Genomic DNA, 23,815 nt, shown 5'->3' on the forward strand with positions numbered 1-23,815 from the left:
TGACAGATCAGGGATGTTGCTCAACTTCCTCTTCTCTGCAAACAATATCCTTCCGTATGGCTGGACAGCATTGGAGGGGTGTCATTGGTACCAGAGACCTGACCTTAGGTCAGCCAAGAAGGGTGCCCCCGTTTAGAGCGGTGGAGCCACCTGGAGCCAAGGTGCTAGCGTCACGGTTATTTAGGCCAAGGCGACCACTATCATGGCTGGCCTGCTAGATACCGCACAGTGGTAGGTACAGCGCCAATCCCAGCTGAGTGCCTTGCCAGCACACAATGAACTAAGTCTCAATAAAAGTGGCCAATTTCACTAAAGTATCAGGTGTCCGTGTCTCCTTGAGTCTGGGTGCAATGGCCCAGCTGCAGTTGGAATGTTCCAGCTGTGAATTGTTCTGCACATTCCTACCAGAAGCAGACCTGAACTTCCCATCAGAAGTCTGAGAATAATACTGAATTTTAGTTTGTATCCTGCCAAACACAATGAGCTTCAAGATGTTTTCAAGTGCTTGAATCTGAGAGCAGTATCTTGACTTGGAGACAACCGAGAATAATCACCAGGAAAATTGTATAGGTCAGTGTAACTGAAGCATGCACATACTTGACAAGTTGAGTGAGTTTTAGACAAATATTTACTCTGGTTTCAGTCAAAAGGAGGCGTATAGCAACTTCTTACTGGATTACACACCTTGCAAGATCACAAGTTTCATAACTCATGTGTGCAGTTCGTTCAAAGCTAGAAGAACCAGTCGCTCACTGCCAACAAAGCAAACCCACAATATGTATTATCTTGGCAGCCCCTGAGATTGCTGTAGTTGTCAGTTTTGAATTTGCTAGCTGGTACAGAATTCAACCCATTTACACAGAGATCCTGCATACTGCTGAGAGAGGAAGGGAGGGACTTCTGTGGTAGAGAGTACTCGCAGAGAAACCATTTGAGAAAATTCTCTGAAATATCTCCTTGGGATAAACCCTGAAATATTATCCAAATATCAGTTCCTCCTTGGGAGGAACCCTGGAATACACTTCAAATTACTTCAGATTTCAAATTTCTAGTCCTAGAGTGGGACCCATGGAGGGGAGGGCATCGATTTCTCCATGTGCTCTACCCCCTCACAGGGCTTTTGGCCTAGACATCTGCCGATCGAGTACCATGGTTATGGGCATGAGTTGGAAGTTTTGGCTTCAGAGCTTAGCTCAGCCATGGGTAGCTCATGGAGCAGTTTTGTACATACTACTGTATCCCACTGTTACCTCTCAGGGATAACAACACAGAACTTGGGATGTTCTGTATGCAAGGCCCACATATAGCTCTATCCTGAGCTATGTAACACAGTAACACAGGGGATATTTAATAATACATTAAATAAATGAATTAAAATGGACTTATGATTGTTGGAAGCTGCTGAGATAATGTATATGAGACACTGAGGAAAGTGCTATATATATAGCAAACTATTATTATTTGGAAGATATTACTGGATGGATGAACATGCTTAGTTGTCATGATTCCCAATTATCCTAATAATACATGCAGATTAGCATTAACTATGCATAAGCACTAGGGCCTATGATGTGACCAGCATGGCCCTTAGTGCTGAACAAATTCCTCACTTCTGCAATATATACTGTATATATCCCCTTATATGCTCCATTCAACAGCTGAGGCATTAATCTATGTTCCACTGGAGACTGAAGGTTGTTGGGTTTCTAGTAGGTGCAGGGCCTTTTCTGTTGTGGCATCAGTCTTGTGGATCACCCTCCCTAGGGAATCCTTTCTTGCTCTTTGGCAGCCAATATGGCTCCCACATTCACAATAAATATACCTTACATAAGAACAGCCCTGCTGGATCAGGCCCAAGGCCCATCTAGTCCAGCATCCTGTTTCACACAGTGGCCCACCACCTTGTGGCAGAGAATTCCACAAGTTGATTATGCATTGTATGAAAAAGTACTTCCATTTGTTGGTCCATCTGGTGGGCCACTGTGTGAAACAGGATGCTGGACTAGATGGGCCTTGGGCCTGATCCAGCAGGGCTGTTCTTATGTTCTTATTAGCAATGAATGTTGTGTCACTTTCCCTAATCATTGTGTGTCTTCTGGAACATGTGGCGCATTGACATGCAATTAGATCCTAGGTATGTTTACTCAGGAGTACGTGCTATTGGGTTCAGTGGGAATGACTTCCACAAAAGTATGTCTAAGCCAGGGGTTCCTAATCTTTGGTCCCCAGATGTTGTTGGACTACAACTCCCAACATCCTCAGCCTCTGGCCATTGTGGCTGGGGATGATGGGAGTTCTAGATCAAAACCGCTGGTGTAAGTCTTAGTGTAAGACCTTTGCTTTGCGAAAGAAGTGAAATGGTTGACTTGTCAGCATACACAGTATTTTGCAGTCTTTCCTTCCCTACATAACAACCTTGCTGGCTTTTCCACTACTGAATGTTAGTAAAAAAATTGGTATCTATCTAGTACCTTTCTTACTTGGCATCTCTTGGTTTCTTGGACCAACATGGCAACAACTCTCCATACCAAGCCATCACAATAGCTACAATAATGGAAACCGGCAATATTGCTCTCTGCGCTGAGAGAGGCAGCCAAACCATTTCTAGCTTGAAGGAGTCTGGGAGAGTAATCTAATACCTCATCTGATGGTATTAGATTACATATGCTGGCAATAATTTACAATGTGTTGGGGGGTATTAGGTAATGTTTTAAACTCCTAGGCAACAGAAATAGAAGAGAATCCTGTTAAAAGGTGAAAGTGCTTTTGACTAGAAGGGTTTGTGCGATAGGAAATGATTGAGCCAGCCATGATTTTGTTCCAGCTGGACCACCATTCACCGGAGCTTTTCTTGCTTTCAAAGCAAAGAAGGAGAATGAATTGCTTCTCCAGCCCATCCGCGCAACAATATCGATTTGGAGCTAATGTTAGGCTGTTCTCACAATCACCAAAAGCCGTGGCAGCCATGGGAGAAAGCTCAGTCCATGAAGCTCAGCCCATGAGCAGCAGCCCATGGCAAGACAGTTGTGTGCATGTCCACAGCCATGTGCTGAATTCAGCCACATCAAAGCCTGGTATGTTGCTGAAACATATGTATTGTTGGGCATCTGCAGTAGCGTGTTCAAGCCTGATCCATTCTGAAACAATGAAAACAATAAAGTAATGAAAGTTCTGTCAATAGGGTTTCTTTTTTCATCACGGTCTGACACATGCAAGACATAGGGCAGACAAAAGGAAAAAACACACAATGGGAAGTACGTCTTCACACAGCACATCATTAGCCTATGGAATTTGTTGCCACAGGGTGCAGCAATAGTCACCAGCTTCCATGCCTTCAAAAAGAGATTAGACAGATTCATGGACGACAAGTCAGTCAATGGCTACCAGTCTTGATTAGTATGGGCTACCTCCAGATTCAGAGGCAGGATGCCTCTGAATACCAGTTGCCAGGGAGCAACAACAGCAGGTGAGGGGGCTGCTGGTGAGCTTTCCAGAGGCATTCATCTCCTGCTGGTGAGCTTTCCAGAGGCATCTGGCAAGCCACTGTGGAAGACAGGATGCTGGATTAAATAGGCCTTGGGCTTGATGTAGCAAGGCTCTTATGTCCATGCAAGTTATCACTTGATGTTGCAACCATGCATCCATATGTGAAAGCCCTTTGGAGAGTGTTGATGCCACAGCTACCAGTTTCGATGTACTCTATGATCCCACCCCCAACCCCCATGATCTGTAAAATCAGAAATAGAGGCCATCAGAAAAACTGTGTGACAGTGAATTCCATAAGATAATGAGATAATTGCAGTGAGACTCGCCTCTAGGGGTTTGCGGGGAGAGTGGGCTTAGCCCACTCTCCCCGCAGATGACCAGGGAAGCAGCCCTGGGTGGCCAGAACGGTCGCCCACACGGCCGCCGTGGTGGGGGCTGCGGGGATCAGGGGCAGCGTGGCCCCTGGAAGTTCCGGGATGCCCTGCGCAAGCGCGTGGGGCATCCTGGAGAGACCCCCAGGGCCGGGAGGCTTGTTTCAGCCTTCCAACGGGGTGCTGCTATAGCGCGGAGCCGCACCGTGGCAACACACAATCAAATAGACGGGGTTAGCGGAGCGCTCGTCTAAACGGAGAGGGAATTAAGAGGGTTTGCTGCTGGGAGCTGTGTGGCTCCTGCTGCAGCACAAGATCAGCAAAAAGCAGGCTAGGCTCCCTTAGCCCGCTTTTTGCTGATCGTGAGAAGCTCCTCGATATGTTGTGTGAAGAAATATTTCTTTTTTGCTTTTCTTTTAATAGGTTGTCTATTAATTTCATTAAATGACTCAAAGTTATTGCATTTTAGAAGAGAGAACGTACAGTGTTCCCAATGCAGATTCCCCACAGCATTCAGGATTTTATAAACTTTCTTTAACCATAATCAGCTGTTTGTAATCTAAGCTAAGCAGGACAATATAGCCAAATTTTACTCCCCACCCCCTTCCCCTCCCTGTACCTTCACCATATCTTGGGGGTGTGTTGCTTACAATGGGGACTTTGCACTGTGAGTCAAAGGGGCATTTTCATACATGATATTAGGGGTAGGAATTCCACATTACATCAGGAAAAATGAGTTCCAAAATCTGGGGAAATGGGTTCCCAAATCTGCATCTCTGGGCTGTTGTGAGAGTGTAAGGCAACTCATCCTCCTTCATCCCCAGCCAGATGTATGTTTAGTCATGGAAAAGAAGCATCAAGTTTCGGGCTAGGGGTGAGATAGAGCCAGACGGAGTTTTGGAAAGGCTGGAATGGGGAAGCTGGGGGAGAGAGCTGAAGCACCCTGGGGTGCAAGGCTATTCTCTGAGGTCACCAGGTGCTCTGCTATTTCAACTCCACCAAATGCTCAAAATGTGTATTTGTAAATAAACTAAATACGACAAGGACACCATAAGCCTTGTAGTATAGCAGAGATCAAGTTCCAGTCCCTCTCTTAAACTATCTCTTTCTTTCTACACATCATCATCATCATCATCATCATCATCATCATCTAAAGACTGGCTGAAACAAGGCAACTGCTCTGTGCTTGAGTTAATGCATGAAAGAACTGTTCCCCTTCCTATCCAGCCATTTCCTGCTCAGTAGCTTGCAGTCACCTGCAACCTCCTATCATGGCATCCTTAAGACCAAATGGCTATGACTATCACCACCATTTCTGCTTCCTCTCCCCAAGTCTCCTTCCTTCCCTAGCCTGCGGACAGGATGAGTAGAGGTGGACCACAGGACTGGAGCCCAGGTCAAGCCTGGTCTTGAACAGCCTCCTTTTGGGGACACTATACACCCATGAAAATGGGCAGAAACCCATGGAGACTGTTTCATGCATGTATTGTGGCCTGAGATGTGTAATAATATTGCAGAAGCACTCCACAGAATATGCATGAGCCACATGGGCGCTTTCCAGATTGCGAGTCTTACACTGCAAAAAGCGGTTGTAAACGGCCATGCCTTGTGGTGCCGAAGTCTAACCACAGTAGAGATCCATTGTAAGGGGGCAAGTCTCCTACAACGGGCAAATACAGCCATTTTTTTGCAACGCAGATGTGACGTTTTAGGGCTGTGACAGAGCAATAAAATCCGAAAGAAAGCATGGGGAATATGAACGACACCTTCCTTACAACGCAGGGGATGTGATGTCAAAACATATGCAATATGGAAGCACACTTAAGGGACCCGTTGCGACACTATGATAGCATGCAATCTGGAAAGCGCCTTGGTGAGCTACCCTCTACCACCACCAGATGGAAAAGCTGACAAGTGGAGGCTGTATCTGCCAGCCTCAATATGTATTCGTGTAATAAAATGTATAATGCTTTTCTTTTACCGTGAAATGAAAGACAGCTAATACTAAATTAAAACAATTCAAAAGCATCAAGCACCCATAACATAAATAGACTTTAAAATAGCATTACACCAGCAGTAGCGATCAGTGAAATCCCATGTCAGCAGCAACACAAAACAGTCAAAAACAGCCTCCTGGAATAGCCAAGTCTTCATCAGATGGTGGAATATCAACAGAGATGGGGTCAGGTAAGCCTCCGGGGGAAGGGATTCAAAATGATGGTGCCACCACTGAAAACCTCCATCTTTTGTGGCCACCCAATGGGCTTGAGCTGGCAGGGGAACATGGCATAGGGCTCTCAATCAGAGTGTACGAGAGGGAATTTTATGGTAACTCTGACATGGAGACTGGGTCTTCTTAAACTGCTTGAGAGCCACACCTGGTATCTCAAAGTGCAGGTGACTGACCTGTCAATTTGGTCACCCCTCGAAAGGAGCATGTGCAGGTTGGAAAAAGGCTATAGCTCAGTGGTAAGCTTTGTAAGCAGAATGTTGCAGGTTCAATCTCTAGCCAAAATAATCAAATAGCAGGTGACAGGAAAGTCCTTGCAGAGCTGCTGCCAGAGTAGAAAATATTAGGCTAGATGGTCCAGTGGTCTGACTCTGTTGAAGACAATATTAAAGTAGGATTCTATGATTCCATAATACTCCAAGAGAAAACCAAATGTCTCATGCTATTTTCTGAAGGAAAGGAAATTACTTCAAGCCCACATCCAATACAGACTCTTTTCTCCTTGCCTAACACAGTTGGTACTTCCAAGAAGCTGACATTATAGTGGCCCATTAAACAAAACCGGCATTTTGCCTGCCAAAGTACAAATATTAAATACAAAGGAGTTTCCATGCCAACTCAAACTCTCCCCTGTTCCTTTCCAGGTTCTTGTGCCCAAGTCTGATCTTTTCCAAACTCTGTCAATTAAACTTTTTGTGTGGAAGAAATGCTATCAAAAATGCCTCACCCAATTAAAACTGTTATTTAGAAAACGTATTTTATTGAAAGGAAGACAAGAATAAAGCACAGTACCTTTGCTCCATTTAATTGTCAGGAGGGAGGATAGGGAAAATGTGCACACACACCCTTTTCTCTAAGTCTGAACAGTCTAAAAAGCAGAAAAACGGTCATGGAGATTTCTGAGGTGTGATTTAGGGGAGCACAAGAATCTCAGTATTCAAAAAACCCAAATCTTTTGAAACTCAGCTCAGTTACTATTAGGAATAGTTGACTTCACCCTTTCTTACTGCCACAGGTTGGTGTTGTGACACCATTGCATGTATTAATTGGTTAGCAACTTGAACACGCCCAACTCCATAGAACCATTAAAGAATCTGGCAAACAGTCTTGGAAAATGGTGGGCAGTCAAACACTTACTGTTCTAAGAACACAGAGGGGGATGGGGCTGTTGCAGGGGGTGGGCCCATCTTTGAGGGCTGAACATCTGCTTTGCATACAGAAGGTCCCAGGTTCAATCCTTGGCATCTCCAGGGTGTTATCCAGTCATGGCTTCATGCTGAGGGGTAACCAGAGAGCAAATCTGCTTCACAGTAGATTTGTAGCTGTTTAATTCGGATGAGAAGATGGGCCATTCACATAGGGTCGGTTCTTGTCTGCATTCCCTTCAGATCTTTCCCCTGTGTGCACTCCCACAGCTTGCTCCAGGTTTTTCTCCAACCAATCACATCCCAGGAGGAGGCAGGAGACATCTCCCTTCATTATTACTTTTCTCCCCCCTCCCCCAGTTTGACAGTTGGTGTCATTCCGCAAAATTGACTAGTCAAAACGCTTAACCTGAACCTGCTGAATCTGACCCAAATCTTTGCTGATTTTTATAATGAACTTGCCTTTGTGGTTGCCTTCATCACCTCATGTCCCCCACCCCAGACCATTTAAGAGGCCATGGAAGTTGAAAGTAGAAACCATTCCTTCCTCTCTCTGTTGAAGAAAAATGCAGCCTCATGGAATCAGCTCAGACACAAAGGGCTCAGGTTACATTGAACCTGTAGTCTCCATTGTTAAACTTCCAGGCATCCTCCAACAACATCTGCATATGTAAAGCCTACCTATCTGCCTGATTTGCAGCGTCTATGTTCCTATGGTGACCAGGCTTAAATAAGACAAAACCAGAGACTCATATATGAATTAAAAGTAGCCAAAAGACTGGAGTAGCGCAAGGATCTTGTACATACTGAAAGCACAGGAAGACCCACATTTTGCATTCCCATTCGTGCTTGGGTTTAACTCTGGCATTTCTCTCTCCCCCCCCACCCCTGGACTCCCTCCACAGAATTTCACCAATCTGCCACAACACCTTCCCCCTGCCCCCAGTGCTCACAACTGCAAATCGCTCAAAGAGCAGCCCATACTGAACACAACTGTCAACTCCCCTTCATCTAGCCTTGCGGAAGATCGACGAGACAAGTTGCCAAGCAGTGGCTTTTGCTGACACTTGGCATTCCGCTAGTTCACTCAAGTCTCCAGTTCCTAGCAAACTGTGAGGTGCTCCACTTGCCTTCAAATGTTTTTGGAAATCGACCTGGCAAGGAGTGACCTGCTCAGTAATTCAGCAAAATGGCGGGGGGAGTGATGCAGGGAGAGAGAGAGAAAGAGAAGCAGCTTTTATTGGTTGGAGATAGTGATTCCTGCTGCCAGCCTCGTCCTGTCCACAGGCACGGCATAGGGCGGGTGTCAGGAGTCAGAACACATTAGGAGAGTCTCGCTGAACTGATCTGTTGAACTGATCAGACCTGCCTTGGCAGGAGGTGAGAAAAACAAACAGCTGGATTTGGGGGCAGGCAGGCAAGGCTTCATGCCTCCTCTTCTGATCCCCAGCGAAAAGCCCCTCCTGAGCTGTAGGCTCTTTCTGAAGCTGATTGGCATGGCTTGAAACCCCCCCCCCCAAGTGTAAGTTTTGGAAAAAGCCGAATTATTGGCAATGGCCCCTCCACACATTGTGGGAGAAGCAGAGTGGCATTCCGGAAAGCTTGCACCCGACCCCACCCCCAAGCTGCAGCAAATAGAGGATTTTTTTTTTTACGCTGGACATAATTTGGGCTAAGCTAGAATGTGCAGCAGTAATTGGGGGGAAAGCAGAATCGTGTGTGAATAGGTTCCTGATAGCCCGCTGCGACTTTGGGGTAAATCCAGCTGATATGTGGACTCACACCTTCCATTCCGGAGGAGATGAGAAGTAAAAGCAATGTGTGTAGAAGCCCCAGGTAGGGCTGGGAAAGACTCCTGCCTGAAACCTTGGAGAGCTGCTTGCACTCAGTGTAGACAATACTGAACTAGATGGACCAATGGTCTGACTCACTGTAGGACAATTTCTTGAATTCATCCAATGAGTTCATGGAGAACATTAGGCCTAATTTTTACAAGCACCAGATCACTGAGTCTTACCTATAGAGAAGGAGTAGATATCACTTCCAATGCAATGCACACTTCTCATAATGTGCAGCTTGTGGCTTCACTTTAAACTGGCATTTACACAGCCCCCCACCATATATATCAATGATCCAGTGCTTGTAAAATATATATCACATTCAAAATTGGCTCAGGGCAGTTCACAATAAAAAATAAAATTGTTTAAAAATAAACCCCATTAAAAAAACCATTAAAACCACTTAAATATTACTAAAAGCCAGGCTGAAAAGATGGGTTTTTATGACTCTCGTGAAAGCCTCCAAAGATGATAAACCTCTTCTATCCACAGGGAAGGCGTTCCACAACCTAGGGATGACAATTGAGAAGGCCTGATCCCAAGTTGCAGGTTTGAATCCTCACTGCTATGTTTCTCAGACTATGGGAAACACCTATATTGGGCAGAAGTGACATAGGAAGATGCTGAAAGGCATCATCTCATACTGTGAGGGAGGAGGCAATGGTAAACCCCTCTTGTATTCTACCAAAGACAACCACAACTGGCAATGTGGGTGCCAAGAGTCAACATTGACTTGACGGCACACTTTATTTTACTCCCATTGAAATTTGCAGGACAAGTAAACTTGCCCCATTAATTTCAATAATTCTTCTTATGAGTGACTTGGTGTGAATGTGAGTCAGTGACTATAGTAGTCTGTCTCCCTAACCCTAAATTTGTGTGAGCACACATGCATGCACACACACAATCTCTATGGGGTACCTAAGCTGACGGTTTGCAACAGAAGGGATAAACTTCTTTAAAAGGGTTGGAAACCCCTCTGCTAGAGGATATTTCTACTCTTTTCTGTAAATAAAATTGTGGCATTTCCTAGATATTTAGAAGTTGCTCTTTGACTGGACAGTAGAGAGCATCACCCTCTGCTAATACACAGGTGAAACTCGGAAAATTAGAATATCGTGCAAAAGTCCATTAATTTCAGTAATGCAAATTAAAAGGTGAAACTGATATATGAGACAGACGCATTACATGCAAAGCGAGATAAGTCAAGCCTTAATTTGTTATAATTGTGATGATCATGGCGTACAGCTCATGAAAACCCCAAATCCACAATCCCAGAAAATTAGAATATTACATGGAACCAAGAAGACAAGGATTGTAGAATAGAACAATATCGGACCTCTGAAAAGTATACAGTGTACTGTGCTTGATTGGCCAGCAAACTCGCCTGACCTGACCCCATAGAGAATCTATGGGGCATTGCCAAGAGAAGGATGAGAGACATGAGACCAAACAATGCTGAAGGCCGCTAATGAAGCATCCTGGTCTTCCATAACACCTCATCAGTGCCACAGGCTGATAGCATCCATGCCACGCCGCATTGAGGCAGTAATTGCTGCAAAAGGGGCCCAAACCAAGTACTGAATACATATGCATGCTTATACTTTTCAGAGGTCCGATATTGTTCTATTCTTCAATCCTTGTCTTCTTGATTCCATGTAATATTCTAATTTTCTGGGATTGTGGATTTGGGGTTTTCATGAGCTGTACGCCATGATCATCACAATTATAACAGATTAAGGCTTGACTTATCTCGCTTTGCATGTAATGCGTCTGTCTCATATATCAGTTTCACCTTTTAATTTGCATTACTGAAATTAATGGACTTTTGCACGATATTCTAATTTTCCGAGTTTCACCTGTACAACAACAGAAGGGGTCAGGAGCTGGAAAGGTATAGAATACTGAAGTGAGAAGCAGAGAAGGCGAAAGAAAACAACTGAGGCAAAATCAGAAAATCTTGATCTCCTCATTCACACCAGGATAACCAATTGTGCAAACACAGGTACTTCCAGAGTTAGTGCCAACCAACAGTATTCTGGCCACAGTAGACTGACCCTCCTCCTTTACCCTTCCTTTTTGGTCTGCTGTATCTGGCCATGAGCCTCTAAAACAAAAGAGAAGAAGCAGAGGCACTAACAATAGTTCACATTTGTGGTCATAGGAAGATAGGAAGCTGCCTACTGAGTCAAACCACTGTCCATATAGCTCAGTATTGTCTACACAGACTGGCAGTGGCTTCTCCAAGTTTGCAGGCAGGAGTCTCTCTTAGCTCTATCTTGGAGATGCTAGGGAAGGAACTTGGAACCAAGATGCTCTTCCCAGAGTGGCTCCATCCCCTAAGTGGAATATTTTACAATGCTCATACATGTAGTCTTCCATTCAAATGCAAACCAGGGTGGACCCTGCTTAGAAAAGGGGACGATTCATGCTCTTTAAAAAGTTGGATTTTTCTCTATAAAGAACTTTGATAATATAAACGGAGGGAAAGCAGAGGTGGAAAACAGATGGATAATGATGATGTGTGAACCCTCCATAAAGAGTGAGTAAACACAGTGTGACAATCCCAGACAATATGCCTCATCTGGAAGGTTTCAGTCCCTGGCATCTCCAGGTAGGAGACTGGGAAAGGCTCCAGCCTAAATACTGAAGTGAATACAGTCTGTGTCGACAAGTCAATGTAGACAATACTGAGCAAGATGGACCAATGCATGGTCTGACTCAGTAAAAGAAAGCTACATTCACTGTATTCATGGCCAATATTAGGTCCAGTTTTTACAATCAATCAATCAATCACTCAATCAATGATTCGATTTCTATACCGCCCTTCCAAAAATGGCTCAGGGAGGTTTACAAAAAGAAATAACAAATAAGATAGCTCCCTGTCCCCAAAGGGCTCACATTCTAAAAAGAAACATAAGACATACGCCAGCAACAGTCACTGGAAGTACTATGCTGGGGGTGGATAGGGCCAGTTACTCTCTCCCTGCTAAATAAAAGAGAATCACCACATTAAAAGGTGCCTCTTTGCCCAATTATCAGGCAAAACTACAATAAGGACTGCTGCATCTCTTCTGGAGGGAGCTCAGTATACTATAAAGACAGTGAACGATCCATGAACATGTCAATGTAAGGCTCAGTTCTATTTAATGGTCCTTCTGCATGAGTGCTGTGAACCTGTGGCAGCAGCCCTATGAGCTCCTAAGGCACTCACATGAAGGGCTAGCCTCATACCTCTCAGCCATGGATTGCTCAAACTTGGATTGTGCCCCCAAAGCATGGCAGATCCTCCTACATCCAAAAGGGAACAGTAACAGCACCCATGTTTCTCCAGGCTTGCAACCTATATGTCACTATTGGGTCAGGTATAGAATAGGTGTCGACAGGTATGGTGATGGCAGTGACTGTAAGCAGGCTATTGGGTTATTGTGTGGGCCTGGTGCCATTACTTCTGAGATTTTGGAGGCACTAGCTACATCTGGATTCTTATGGCAATTTTTTAAGTATGCAAAGGGAGAAACACATAACTTCTGGGAAAGCTGAAAACCAGCAGGGTGTTTCTTGCAGCTTAAAAGTGACAGGTATATGTTTTGCTTTGCATTTTCACAAAAAGAAAAGAAGCAACACTTCAACACAATATCCTTTTTTATTTGTCTGGAAAGATTGTGCATTGCAATTCTCACAGGAATTGTATTTAATTGTAGTTCTAATTGTGCTTCTAATTCTAACTGTAATTCTAATTGTACTTACAAAGACTGAAAGAACAGAGTTGGAGTTTCGAAAGGACAGATCTAAGGCTGTTTGTTTGCCACCAAGCAGAGTTTTAGTTGGTTAAGCAGCTGGCTTTTAACTGATTACTATCTTTATAGTTTCTGTTCCATTCCCTGTTTAGTAATACAACTGTTTCAGTTGCAGCCTTGCCAATTAAAATTGGTCTCCATCAATTAATCGGTTAAAGCTGAGGATCAGAGTGAGCAGTATTCCTTTATCTCACATGAGTGTTGACCATCTTTAGGGCTGTCTATAAAACTTCAAAGATGAGCTCAGCTGGATCAGTTTGGGTGCCAGATCCAAGCAACTGAATATGTGCACAGTGCAAGTTAAGAGATTCAACTATACCCCTTCTTTGCATTTGATTTCATGTACCACCCACTTCTCTTATCACCACAGCATCTGGTCAGGACTGTCACATGCAGACCTCTTTAGCCCATGTGACGGCTATCTCTATTTAGTTAACTCTTTGTGTGCCGCCACTTATCACATAGACCACACCGTTTTCTCCACGAAGCCACGGCAGTGAGAAACAAAACAGAGCCTCACCCCTGGGATGGCATGCGGAAGATCACTTGATCTGCATGGTGAGGTGCTTAACGCTAATGGCTCACACTATGGAGGGATCATGTGGAACAAGTTAAACTCAGTTGCAACCTGTGCAGCAGCCTTGGGAGGATGGCCGAAGCATTTGGAATGGTGAAGGTCAGGATGCCACTGGGGACTGAACCTGGGACCTTCTGCATATAAAGCAGGTGGTCTACCACTGACCACAGAAAATGTGTAAGATGACTGTGCAAGTTGACAAGGCAGAGGATGTTTCATGCCAAGAACATGGAGGTTAGGAACTGTAGTAGTCGTCGTATTCCTGTTCTGTCCTTCCTCCAAGGAGTTCAGAGTGGAAGATTATTCTCTCCAGGGGTTGCCCAGTGCTGCACTGGATTCCAGTGAAATGCTCAGAGCCCCAAATCTCATCAGCCACCTGACCTCCCTCCCCCATGACCTCTTCCAGAAAAGAAGTACAGCCGTGGAGGCAGCTGTACAGAGCAACTCTGTGAGTGAGGCAGAAAGGGAATGACCAGAGCTACCAACTGAGCTGCATAGCCCAACAGGGATTTGAACCTGGTCCTCTTTGCTCTTAGTTCAACCCTCTAATCACGACACATTCTGGGTGGAGAACACTTATCTGGTAAAAGCAATCTTGAGAAAAGAACCCGTGTACCTGGAGGAAAGGTTGCAGCCTTTCAAAACTACAAACAGGACTACATTCGGATTGGGACCACAGTCATCCAGCTTTTATCATCAAAAGAAATGTTGCAAATTAAGAACATTTGCACACATTTATGTGTAACTTTTTAGTTTTGCAAAGAAATGAGGTGATTGAGTAGAAGGGAAGGAATAAGGATGGCAGCCGATTGTCTAATAGAAATAGTGCCTATAGGAGATAGGTAAAGCTAGATAGTGCAGTAATAATTTGAGCTCTGAACCCTGATATACAGCCGCTCTCGAGTTACTGAGACAAATTCTGCATTACTGATGCAGTAAGATTCCTAGGATCAAAGCTTTGGCTTAAAAAAATTGTAGCTCCCATGATTACAGAGAAATGGGTGGCAAGTTGCTTGCTATTATTAATAAAAATAATCCTATAATACTTTCCTTCTTTCCTCTACAATAATCAGATCTAGAAACTTGATTTTTTTTAAAGGCCAAAGTTTTGATTCTTAGGAAATGTACTGCACCAGGTACCAGATGCTAAACCTCTGCACTGAACTATTAACTATATGTACACAGAGCTCCTACACATATAGGCTTCACATAGGAACATAGGAAGCGTACCGAGTCAAACCATCTAGCTCAGTAATATCTACACTGACTGGCAGCAGCTTCTCCAAGGTTGCAGGTTGGAGTCTCTTTCAGCCCTATGTTGGAGATGCCAGGGAAGGAACTTGAAACCTTCTGCTCTTCCCAGAGTGGCTCCATCCCCTGAGGGGAATATCTTGCAGTGCTCACACATCAAGTCTCCCATTCAGATGCAACCAGGGCAGACCCTGCTTAGCAAAGGGGACAATTTATGCTTAGTACCACAAGACCAGCTCTCCTCCATTCACTTCAGTGGCAGGAAATTCCCCACTGAAAGTTGTCTCTTCCAATGAATGAATAAGGGATCTCTTGCAGATGCTAGGGATATGCGGGGTGTGTGTGTGTTTACCTTTAAGGATTGGGGAGGGTGCTTTTACACGCCCCCCCCATTGTGGTTCCCCTGCTGGCACTGTCTTTATAGTCGCTGGTGTGAGCAGCAGCGTACCTCCTTGCCACGCCAGTCACCATCAAACCAAAAGAGCCCAACGCGCATGCGCACAATCCTTAAAGGTAACCCTCCGCCCCCTGTGCTGAACCGGCCGAACCACCAGACCTTTGAAAAGAACTGCCGAACCAGTTCATGCATATCCCTAGCAGATGTTTCAGCTGTGTGTCTGTGCACTAAAGTTCTTTCAAATTAAACCTTATGCACATGAGAACTACATACAGCTTCAACCATCCTAGTAATTAAGTGTCTAGCCAACTACCTCCAAACTTTTGGCATAATATGCGTACTTCAGCTTAAATTTATTCTGCACTCTCCCTTTAATCAAAGGACTTTATCCTCCGCAACTGATAGGAGTTTGCAGAGATTTCCAACACCCCAGCTGTATCTGCCAGCTAAGAGGAAAATGTAGCATAACTTCAGACTAGGCACCTTTTGCTCTCTTGTTACTCACTCTCATGCTACACAATTCATCGTGCAAGAACAAAAGCCATGAAAGGAAGCGCCCCTTTGTGTGGTTTGCATCTAAAACATTAAATAATTAACTAGCCCTAATTCACCTGTATTCATAATGCAACAAGGCATCTGGAAGCTGAGGCTGACTTCATCCTGGGTCATCATCGCTAAGGAGGTGGCATTGCTCAAGGGTAGACCATCTGTCTTACTTTTTTTAAAAAAACATTTAATATCCTGCTCTTCCTCCAAGGAGCCCAGAGTGGTGTACTACATACTTAAGTTTCTCCTCACAACAACCCTGCGAAGTAGGTTAGGCTGAGAGAGAAGAGACTGGCCCAGAGTCACCTAGCAAGTGACTGTAAGTGACTGTTTGTAAACCACCCTGGGCCAAATTGGGAGGGGCGGTATAAACATTCAATAAATAAATAAATAAATAATGAAATATCACGGCTGAATGGGGATTTGAACTCAGGTCTCACCAATCCTAGTCCAGCACTCTAACCACTACACCACAGAAGGTCCCAGGTTAAATCTCTGGCATCTCTAGGTAGTGCTGAGAAAGACCTATGTCACAAACCCTAAAAAAGAATGCTGCCAGTCAGTGGTTGACATAAGACAAATTATGCAAATTAGTCCCATTGAAATTAAAGCTTGTCCTTTTAATTTCAATGGGACTACTATGAGTAATTTTCTTCATCACGTCAGCCAGTGTAGACAATACTGAGCTCAATGGACTGTCTTGATCTAAAGGTGCTTCCTATGTTCCTGTAATTCCTCCTTGACAGATCTCAAGGGAAAAGCACACTGAACTCCACTGTTTGACTGGTGCTTCTTGTCACGCAGACAGAAATAAGCCTGGTGATGCACATGGCAACCCACCCTTAGTTAATACAGGTCTAAAATCCTTTTTAAGGGAGTAGCAGGACTCCCCTTGCACTGACCCTTCTGAAACCTGCAGAAGATTTTATGGTTTTTTTAAAGTCTCAGTCAATTAATTAATTAATTAACAAACAAACAAACACAAGTTATCCCTCTATTAAATAACACAATGAATCACATTAGTGCCACTCCAAAATGTCAGGCACTTTCTGTTCACCAGACACACCCGGGTAGCTCACAACAGTTTATAGTAATTGCAAAAGTAGTACATCAATATTGGGGTTTGTTTTCTGAGAGTATACAACACTTCTCTCTGATTTTGCTAATGCAATAGTTATACAGAGCAACAGTGTGTGCTGTAAATTATTATCAGAGCAAGAATGTACTTTTTTGTTAAGCAGTGACAGCTACTAAGAAATCAAATATTTATTTGACAGCCCCACACTTTATTTTCTCTCTTGTTTAATTATTAAGCACTTAATTATCTACACATGTCTCCAAAATGGACTGCTTCCCCCTAACTCTATTTGAACATGCAAAGCAAAATGTGGTCTACAGTTTGACAGGGGTTTCTTTATTGCTAATCTTTCTAACAGAAAACCTCTTTGAAAACACAACATAACTAACTAGCCTTTCCTTTTTCAGATTTGGCCACCCTGTGATCCTGGGTTCTGCAATCCTAGAAGCAGGAGCAGTGAAATCTTCCAGAGCCACGTAGGGTCCGAAAGATAAAACAAAATGCCACCACCACAAGACATCTCAAGACAGCAAAGCTCTATGAATGAACAGAGTTGCAAAATAGAAAAGAAACGTGCAAGAGACTCTGCAGCATCTAAGAGAGAAACTCCAAGGGAGTATGAGATCCACAATTCCTGTTGTCAAAGGAAAGATGTGGGGGTGGGGTCCAGCTGCAAATCTGATGGCAATAAGATTCCTTGCGCTGCCTTCAGGTTACTCAGCAAACATTGTCAGGCTTCTGCTTACCTGATTTGACCAGCATTGCTCTGTACAGCCCAGTTGCTCCAGGTGGGATTCTCACCTGGTTTTCCATCCTCTGTTGTCAACAAGCCCTCTGTGTCCCTTTCTGCTTCCTAGAACTCTTCAGGATGGTTTAAGCCTCTTTGTTCCCCCACCTTTCCTTACCCCTGCATGTTTCTAAGTGGGCATGACTTTTTGGCAGTATACAGCTAAGCTCTTTCACTTCTGCAAGATCTTTTCAGAGGCGGTGAAAATAAGCAGTCACGTGACCCTCGAGTGACTGTATAGCTGCTGCCCTCCCCTGCTGACAAGCACATTCTGCTCTAACAAAAACCATTTCCCTGGGATCCTGTAATAATATTACATTACTCTTGCTGCGCAGAGTAACACAGCCCACACCTTCTGAAGGGGGCCTTTTAAACCCTGTTGCACTAGGTTTGTTTTCTGTGCTGCAGATTTTTGGGGTTTTTTTACGAGTGCAATCTCACTTGTACTCAAGAATCTTATGTTGTGTCCATGCCACTGAGATTTTTTTTTTTTTTTTTTGGTGTGTGGAAGTCAGCAAGTGGGCAGCTTGGTGCAAATAAAATGAGTTACGGAAAGTAGCTTCCCATGAGCTGAGGAGTAGCTGGAATGGCAATTGAAGACGGGAATATGTGCAGCACCACTCCTACGCTTGGAACAACAGGTGCCAAATCAGCACAGGCATCATAGTTAGCACCCAGGTTGCAGCAGTCACAGACTGCTTCCCTTAAAGAGGCACTAAGGCTGAGAGAGTAGTCAAACTCGTAAGTAAGTCAGAACAGCTTATGCCGACGAGTCCCTGGCTTAAGTCTTTCCGTGAGGCAAGGTGAGGCAGTTGCTTTAAGTGGCAAATTACTGGGACATGGTGAGGGACAAAATACCCCATGCCACCTCACTTGCCTCCTTCTACGATCCCCGCCCCCATTCAAGAAGCTTTTTGCCAAGTGGTGGCCCAGGAACCACTCAGTAAAGAGCCACTCCTCACCACTACCACCACTACCACTCCTTCCAAGGAGCCCCTGGTGGCGCAGTGGTAAAACTGCCGCCCTGTAACCAGAAGGTTGCAAGTTCAATCCTGACCAGGGGCTCAAGGTTGACTCAGCCTTCCATCCTTCCGAGGTCGGTAAAATGAGTACCCAGAATGTTGGGGGGCAATATGCTAAAAATCATTGTAAACCGCTTAGAGAGCTCCGGCTATAGAGCGGTATATAAATGTAAGTGCTATTGCTATTGCTTTCACCTCCTTCTCTTCACTGCTGCCACTGCCTCCTCCCTCATTTGCTGCTGGTCAAGTTAGGAGAAAGGGGAGGAAGCAGAAGAGAAAATAAGGTAAGGGAACTGGAATACTGTAGATGCTCTATAAAGTGTCTCCAATACTCTAATGCCCTTTACCAGGAATACTGTAGATGCTCTCTAGAGTGCTTCCTATACCCTAATGCCCTTTTGCAATTTCATCTTCAGCTTCCTCCCCCTCTCATTCTCAGGCCAGCAGCAAATGAGGGAGGAGGTGGAGGAGGGTGCATGTGAGGCATATTGCATGGTGGCAGCTATTCTTGTTGCAAAGCAAGAGCAGGCACACACACTCACTCAGAAATGAGTATGTGGTGTGCACACCAAATCAAGCCGTGGCTATTACCACTGCCACTTGAAAAAATGATTTGGCGCCCTGCCTCAGCTGCAAGGTAGTCTTGGGCTGCCACTGGTTGCTGGGTTGTAGCCCACCCATCACAGTAGACTAGGGTGTTAGGCAGTGGGTTCCATATGGGTCCAAGGGATGGGATAAGAGGAAGTGCTTACTGGCTGACTGGTATCTACAAGAAATATGTTTGCATCACTTCCAGGTCAACATCCAAATGTATGCCAAGGTGGACAGAGGTATAGACTTGTGTACAAAATATTGTACACAAAATAGACTTGTGTGCAAAGTAAATAAATCAAACATGCAATGATCAAGGGATGTGTATTTAGTAGGTGTAGGGATACAGTAGTACCACACAGTAAGGAGAATATGGTCTTGCATGCTTGTCAGGGGAAACTCTAGAATAATTAATCTGAAGGAGCAAATGAGTGCCAAATAACATTATCAGGGAAGCAAGGATTTCCCCCACTACTGCCTCTGTTCAGGCAGTTTGGCACATCAGGGGCAGATGTGTGGAAGAATATGTGGTGAAATTGTCACCAGTAAAGGCTTATAGTTGTTAGTTCTTTGATAATCCACACTTCTGCTGATTTGTTAATTCAAACTCAAGCATGCCACAGGAGTCTGTGAAACTATACAGGTGCCTGCATAGTCAAGGTGAGGAGGAGTACAAATAATTTATTCCTCACCTTGACTATGCAGACACCTGTATAGTTTCACAATGTTCACAAACGAAGTTCTACCATGCTAAGCCCTGAATTTATTGGACAAAAATATCCCAACCATTGGTCGAATCTGCCTGTGCAGATCTGTTGAGAAATGGCTAAGATATAGCAGTTTTTGGTGTGTGTGTGTGTGTGTGTGTAAAAAAATCAAATAAACTAATCAAAGCAAAATTGTTAGAAGCAAGCCCACTGAATGTGTTTTTCATTTTTGTGTCTGTCACAAAAAGTAAAAAGAGTGAATTGCATTGCATTGCGGGTCTCTTGTGACAATCACTGTAATTAGCTTCCATGTATGCACACTTGGTCTTGGTCTTTCAGCTAAACTTTGGGCTGGGGAGAGATGTTCCAGGCAGAAATTCAATAGATGCAGCTTTTCCAGTCACTTGCTAGCTATGTACTTGATTAATGTGCCTCCGTAGATTGAAAGACCAAGGCAAAGTGTGGATACATTGAGCGTAATTTGTAAAGCCAGCATAATATACAAGACTATACAAAGTTTTTAATGCTGATGAATTTAAGGTGACCATGTTAACCTGCAATTTCCACACTTTTTAGAGCATGCATGAAATTTTAAGCACCTAAATACTCATCTTAAACCGAAGGGCTTTTGTCTGGATATTCCACTGGTCATGTTGGTGTGCTATAAAGCACAAAACTGTTGGAAATGTTGGCACCATTCTTCAGCCCAACCTTTGTTATTCAGTGGAGGAAACTGGAGAGGGGGAGGTGGTGGTAAAAGGTGCAGTAAACATGCTGGGTACCTGGCAGGATGCTAATACTCTACTTGGTTTTTTGATGAAAAGCTATTTTCCATAACTTATTTTTTTGCACTAAACTAACCACTAACTACTTTTTCTAAAAAACCACCTCAGTTAAATAAAGTTAAATAAATAAACCCAACCCATATTCTCACACACACACACACACACACACAGAGATCCGTGAGACCTGCTTTTGCTGAAACTGCGGGGAGAGCGGGCTAAGCTGGCAAGGAGACCGGGCAGGGAGTCCTGGGCGGCCGGATCGGTCACCCACATAATTGCCAGCTCCGTGACGGAGCCGGCGGGGGTCGCACGGCCCCCAGAAGCCCCAGTATGCCCTGCGTGAGCGTGCAGGGCATACTGGGAAGACCCCCAGAGCCGGGAGGCAGCTTTTCGCCTCCTGGTCGGGGGTCTACTTGCGCTGAGCCGCGCCGCGGCTACTCATGAGCAGATAGCCCAGGTTTGTGGAGCGCTCGCTCTGCAAACCTGGGCTAAGGAGTGGGCTACTTGAGTGGGTTAGCCCGGTGGTTCTTACGATTAACAAAAACCGGGCTAGGCTCTCCTAGCCCGATTTTTGTTAATCATGAGAATAGCCCCATATTCTCTTTCACTGCCTTCTTTAATGGGGGTGGAAGAGGAGTGGAGATAGAATTCCAACCCTGCCATTGACCAGACAGGATGAGGATTTTCCTGCTTTAGCTACTGTGCAGGAGTGGGGTGGGGGCAGGTTGGGTGGGGTGAATTTTATACTCCAGTTTGCTGCTGAATTTTCCAAATTTAGGAGAAATAGTCATAGATAACCTGCAATAGTTCCACATGTGGATTTTTTTAAAAAAACCTTGAAACACACCTGTTTTCTCAGGCTTCTGATTAAAATTAATTTTAAACAATTTAATTGTTTTTATCCTGTGAAATTACTTTGTATTACTCTGAACTGTTTTTAATTGTTTTTATTCTGTGAAAGTGTTTTGTTTGTTTTTGTTTTTATATTGTAATTTGGATTGTGTGCACTATCTAGAGATGAATATATGAGACGGTATATAAATATGATAGATAGATAGATAGATAGATAGATAGATAGATAGATACTGTAGATATGGTCCAAAAAGCTTTTTAATTGAGGGGACTTCTAATGGACTGACTCAGCATCAGATGTTTTATTCAGTTTCAGAATAGTAGCTGCTTATGAACATATGAAGCTGCCTGTTACGAAATCAGACCATTGACCCATCTGACTGGTGGCAGCACCTCTTCAGGGTCTCTCAAACAGGGGTGTAGCTAGGGGAGAGGGGGCCCGTGTTCATCCCTCTCTCGGGCGGCCCCCCAGACAATGAAGAAATAGGGAGGGATGGAGCTGGAGGGCCCTCAGGAGCTGGGGGCCCGTGTTCTTTGAACCCTTTTGTTCAATTATAGCTACGCCCCTGGTCTCAAAGAGGCTTTTTATAAAATGTTAGAGTTGGAAGCGACCTTGGAGGTCTTCTAGTTCCTGTTGGTCTTCGAGTCCTTGCTCAGTGCAGAAAATGGCCACAGAAATGACCTACACTGAGCAGTCCTGCTAGCTCAGATCCTCTAGTAAGATGCAAAGACTTGAATGTGGGGCCTTCTGCATCCAAAAGAGGTGCTCTGTCCAAAGGCTCCTCCTCACACACGGGTGGCGTTGATCAATCTGTTCAAACAGTAATAGTTTAACTCTCACATTAACTTCAGCAGTGAGATATTACACTTCTGTAATGAGTCAATATGTCAGTGATGCAATGTGCATATTAACTCCAAACTCTCAACAAAAAGATCGTTTATTGCACAAACAGAGAAAAACTAAAAGTTGGTGAACATAATCGTTAACACTTCTGTAATGATCATCAGTGGATATTAAACTACTGCTGCGTGTGTATGTTGCTGCCCTGCAGAAATGGGGGCAATCCATTTAGTGGAAATAGCCAATCCCATGTAATGGAAAATGGAGGATTTTGAAAGTGGACTGCATGTCATTGTTTCTGCACAGGAAAACAAAAGTGGTCACATTCTGATCCAGAACATTGGAGGAGAGCTGGTCTTGTGATAGCAAACATGAATTGTCCCCTTTGCTAAGCAGGGTCCACCTTGGTTTGCATTTAAATGGGAGACATGTGTGAGCACTGTAAGACATTCCCCTCAAAGGATGGGGGCCACTCTGGGAAGATCACCTGCCTACTTGCATGCAGAAGGTTCCAAGTTTTCTCCCTGGCATCTCCAAGATAGGGCTGAGAAAGTTCTGCCTGCAGCTTGGAGAAGCTGCTGCCAGTCTGTGTAGACAATACTGAGCTAGATGAACCAATGGTCTGATTCGGTATAAGGCAGCTTCCTATGTTCCACATCGTCTCCTTTCAAGCATCTGATGGGGAAGAAACAACAACCAACCACTAGAACTTCCAGCATGAATTTCATATGCAACTCCTGTTTGTCTGGTGCAAACCTATTTTCAGCAGTAGTTCCAGAAGTTAATCAGCCACAGAATGCTAGTGCCAACACATGATACAGTCCAACCCTATGGTCCTATGTAGTAACCAACTCTATGGTTACTGTGCCAGGTAACATTAGAACAGGGGTGCAGCTAGGTAATTTTGGACCCTGGACCTAATGAGCTTATGGGGAGGGGAGCTCCTGCAAAATAAGCATTCTCTTTCCATAAATATACTGTACATTTCACCACAAACCCACAGATCTGGGCCCGAGTGCCTCTCCACTGCCACCACAAAAGACTACACAAGTCCTAATAATGGATTCACACAGTTTCTTGACCATTCACAAACTAAGGGGGACACAAATTGTGTTCCTTGCTTCAAGTTTGAACACAAAACCAACTTGGACATATAGTGCATTCGTAAGGAAAAAACAATTAAAACCACAACACATGCCCCTTTGCTTCACAGTTCTAATGAAGACCTTTTGGTTCACAAACCAACTTGAGCATAGCACATTTGTTAAAAAAATATATATTGTTGCTTCTTTTTTCATATGTAACAGTTGGTTCCACTTGTATTAGGTGTGAGGTATCCTATGGATAGCTATAACTCTTTCTGTCAGCTTTATATCAAAGAGCCAGTGTGGTGTAGAGGTTAGAGTGCTGGAGTTGGAGTGCCCCAAGTTCAAATCCCCATTCAGCCACGATATTAGCTGGGTGACTCTGGGCCAGTCACTTCTTTCTCAGCCTAACCTACTTCACAGGGT

At 44.3% G+C, this 23,815-nt stretch overlaps 1 protein-coding gene across 3 annotated transcripts in view; it reads right to left on the bottom strand.

Moving 5' to 3' along the window:
* FAM107A (family with sequence similarity 107 member A) overlaps positions 1–23,815 on the bottom strand; it is a 97,558-nt gene that overhangs the window by 30,628 nt on the left and 43,115 nt on the right. Inside the window, exon 1 of one of the 3 annotated variants that reach the window (XM_053295934.1) lies at positions 17,521–17,841. The exons of 1 other annotated variant lie outside the window; for it this stretch is intronic. Coding sequence is in view for 1 of the 2 variants with exons in the window: in XM_053295933.1 (XP_053151908.1) it covers positions 17,466–17,532 (67 nt within the window). In the remaining variant the exon portion in view is untranslated. Of the gene's footprint in view, positions 1–17,465; positions 17,842–23,815 lie in introns of those variants that run through there. One more of the 3 variants, XM_053295933.1, reaches the window with a different exon arrangement.

The sequence above is a fragment of the Hemicordylus capensis genome, chromosome 2, assembly GCF_027244095.1.
Source record: "Hemicordylus capensis ecotype Gifberg chromosome 2, rHemCap1.1.pri, whole genome shotgun sequence".
NCBI classification, from domain to species: domain Eukaryota; kingdom Metazoa; phylum Chordata; class Lepidosauria; order Squamata; family Cordylidae; genus Hemicordylus; species Hemicordylus capensis.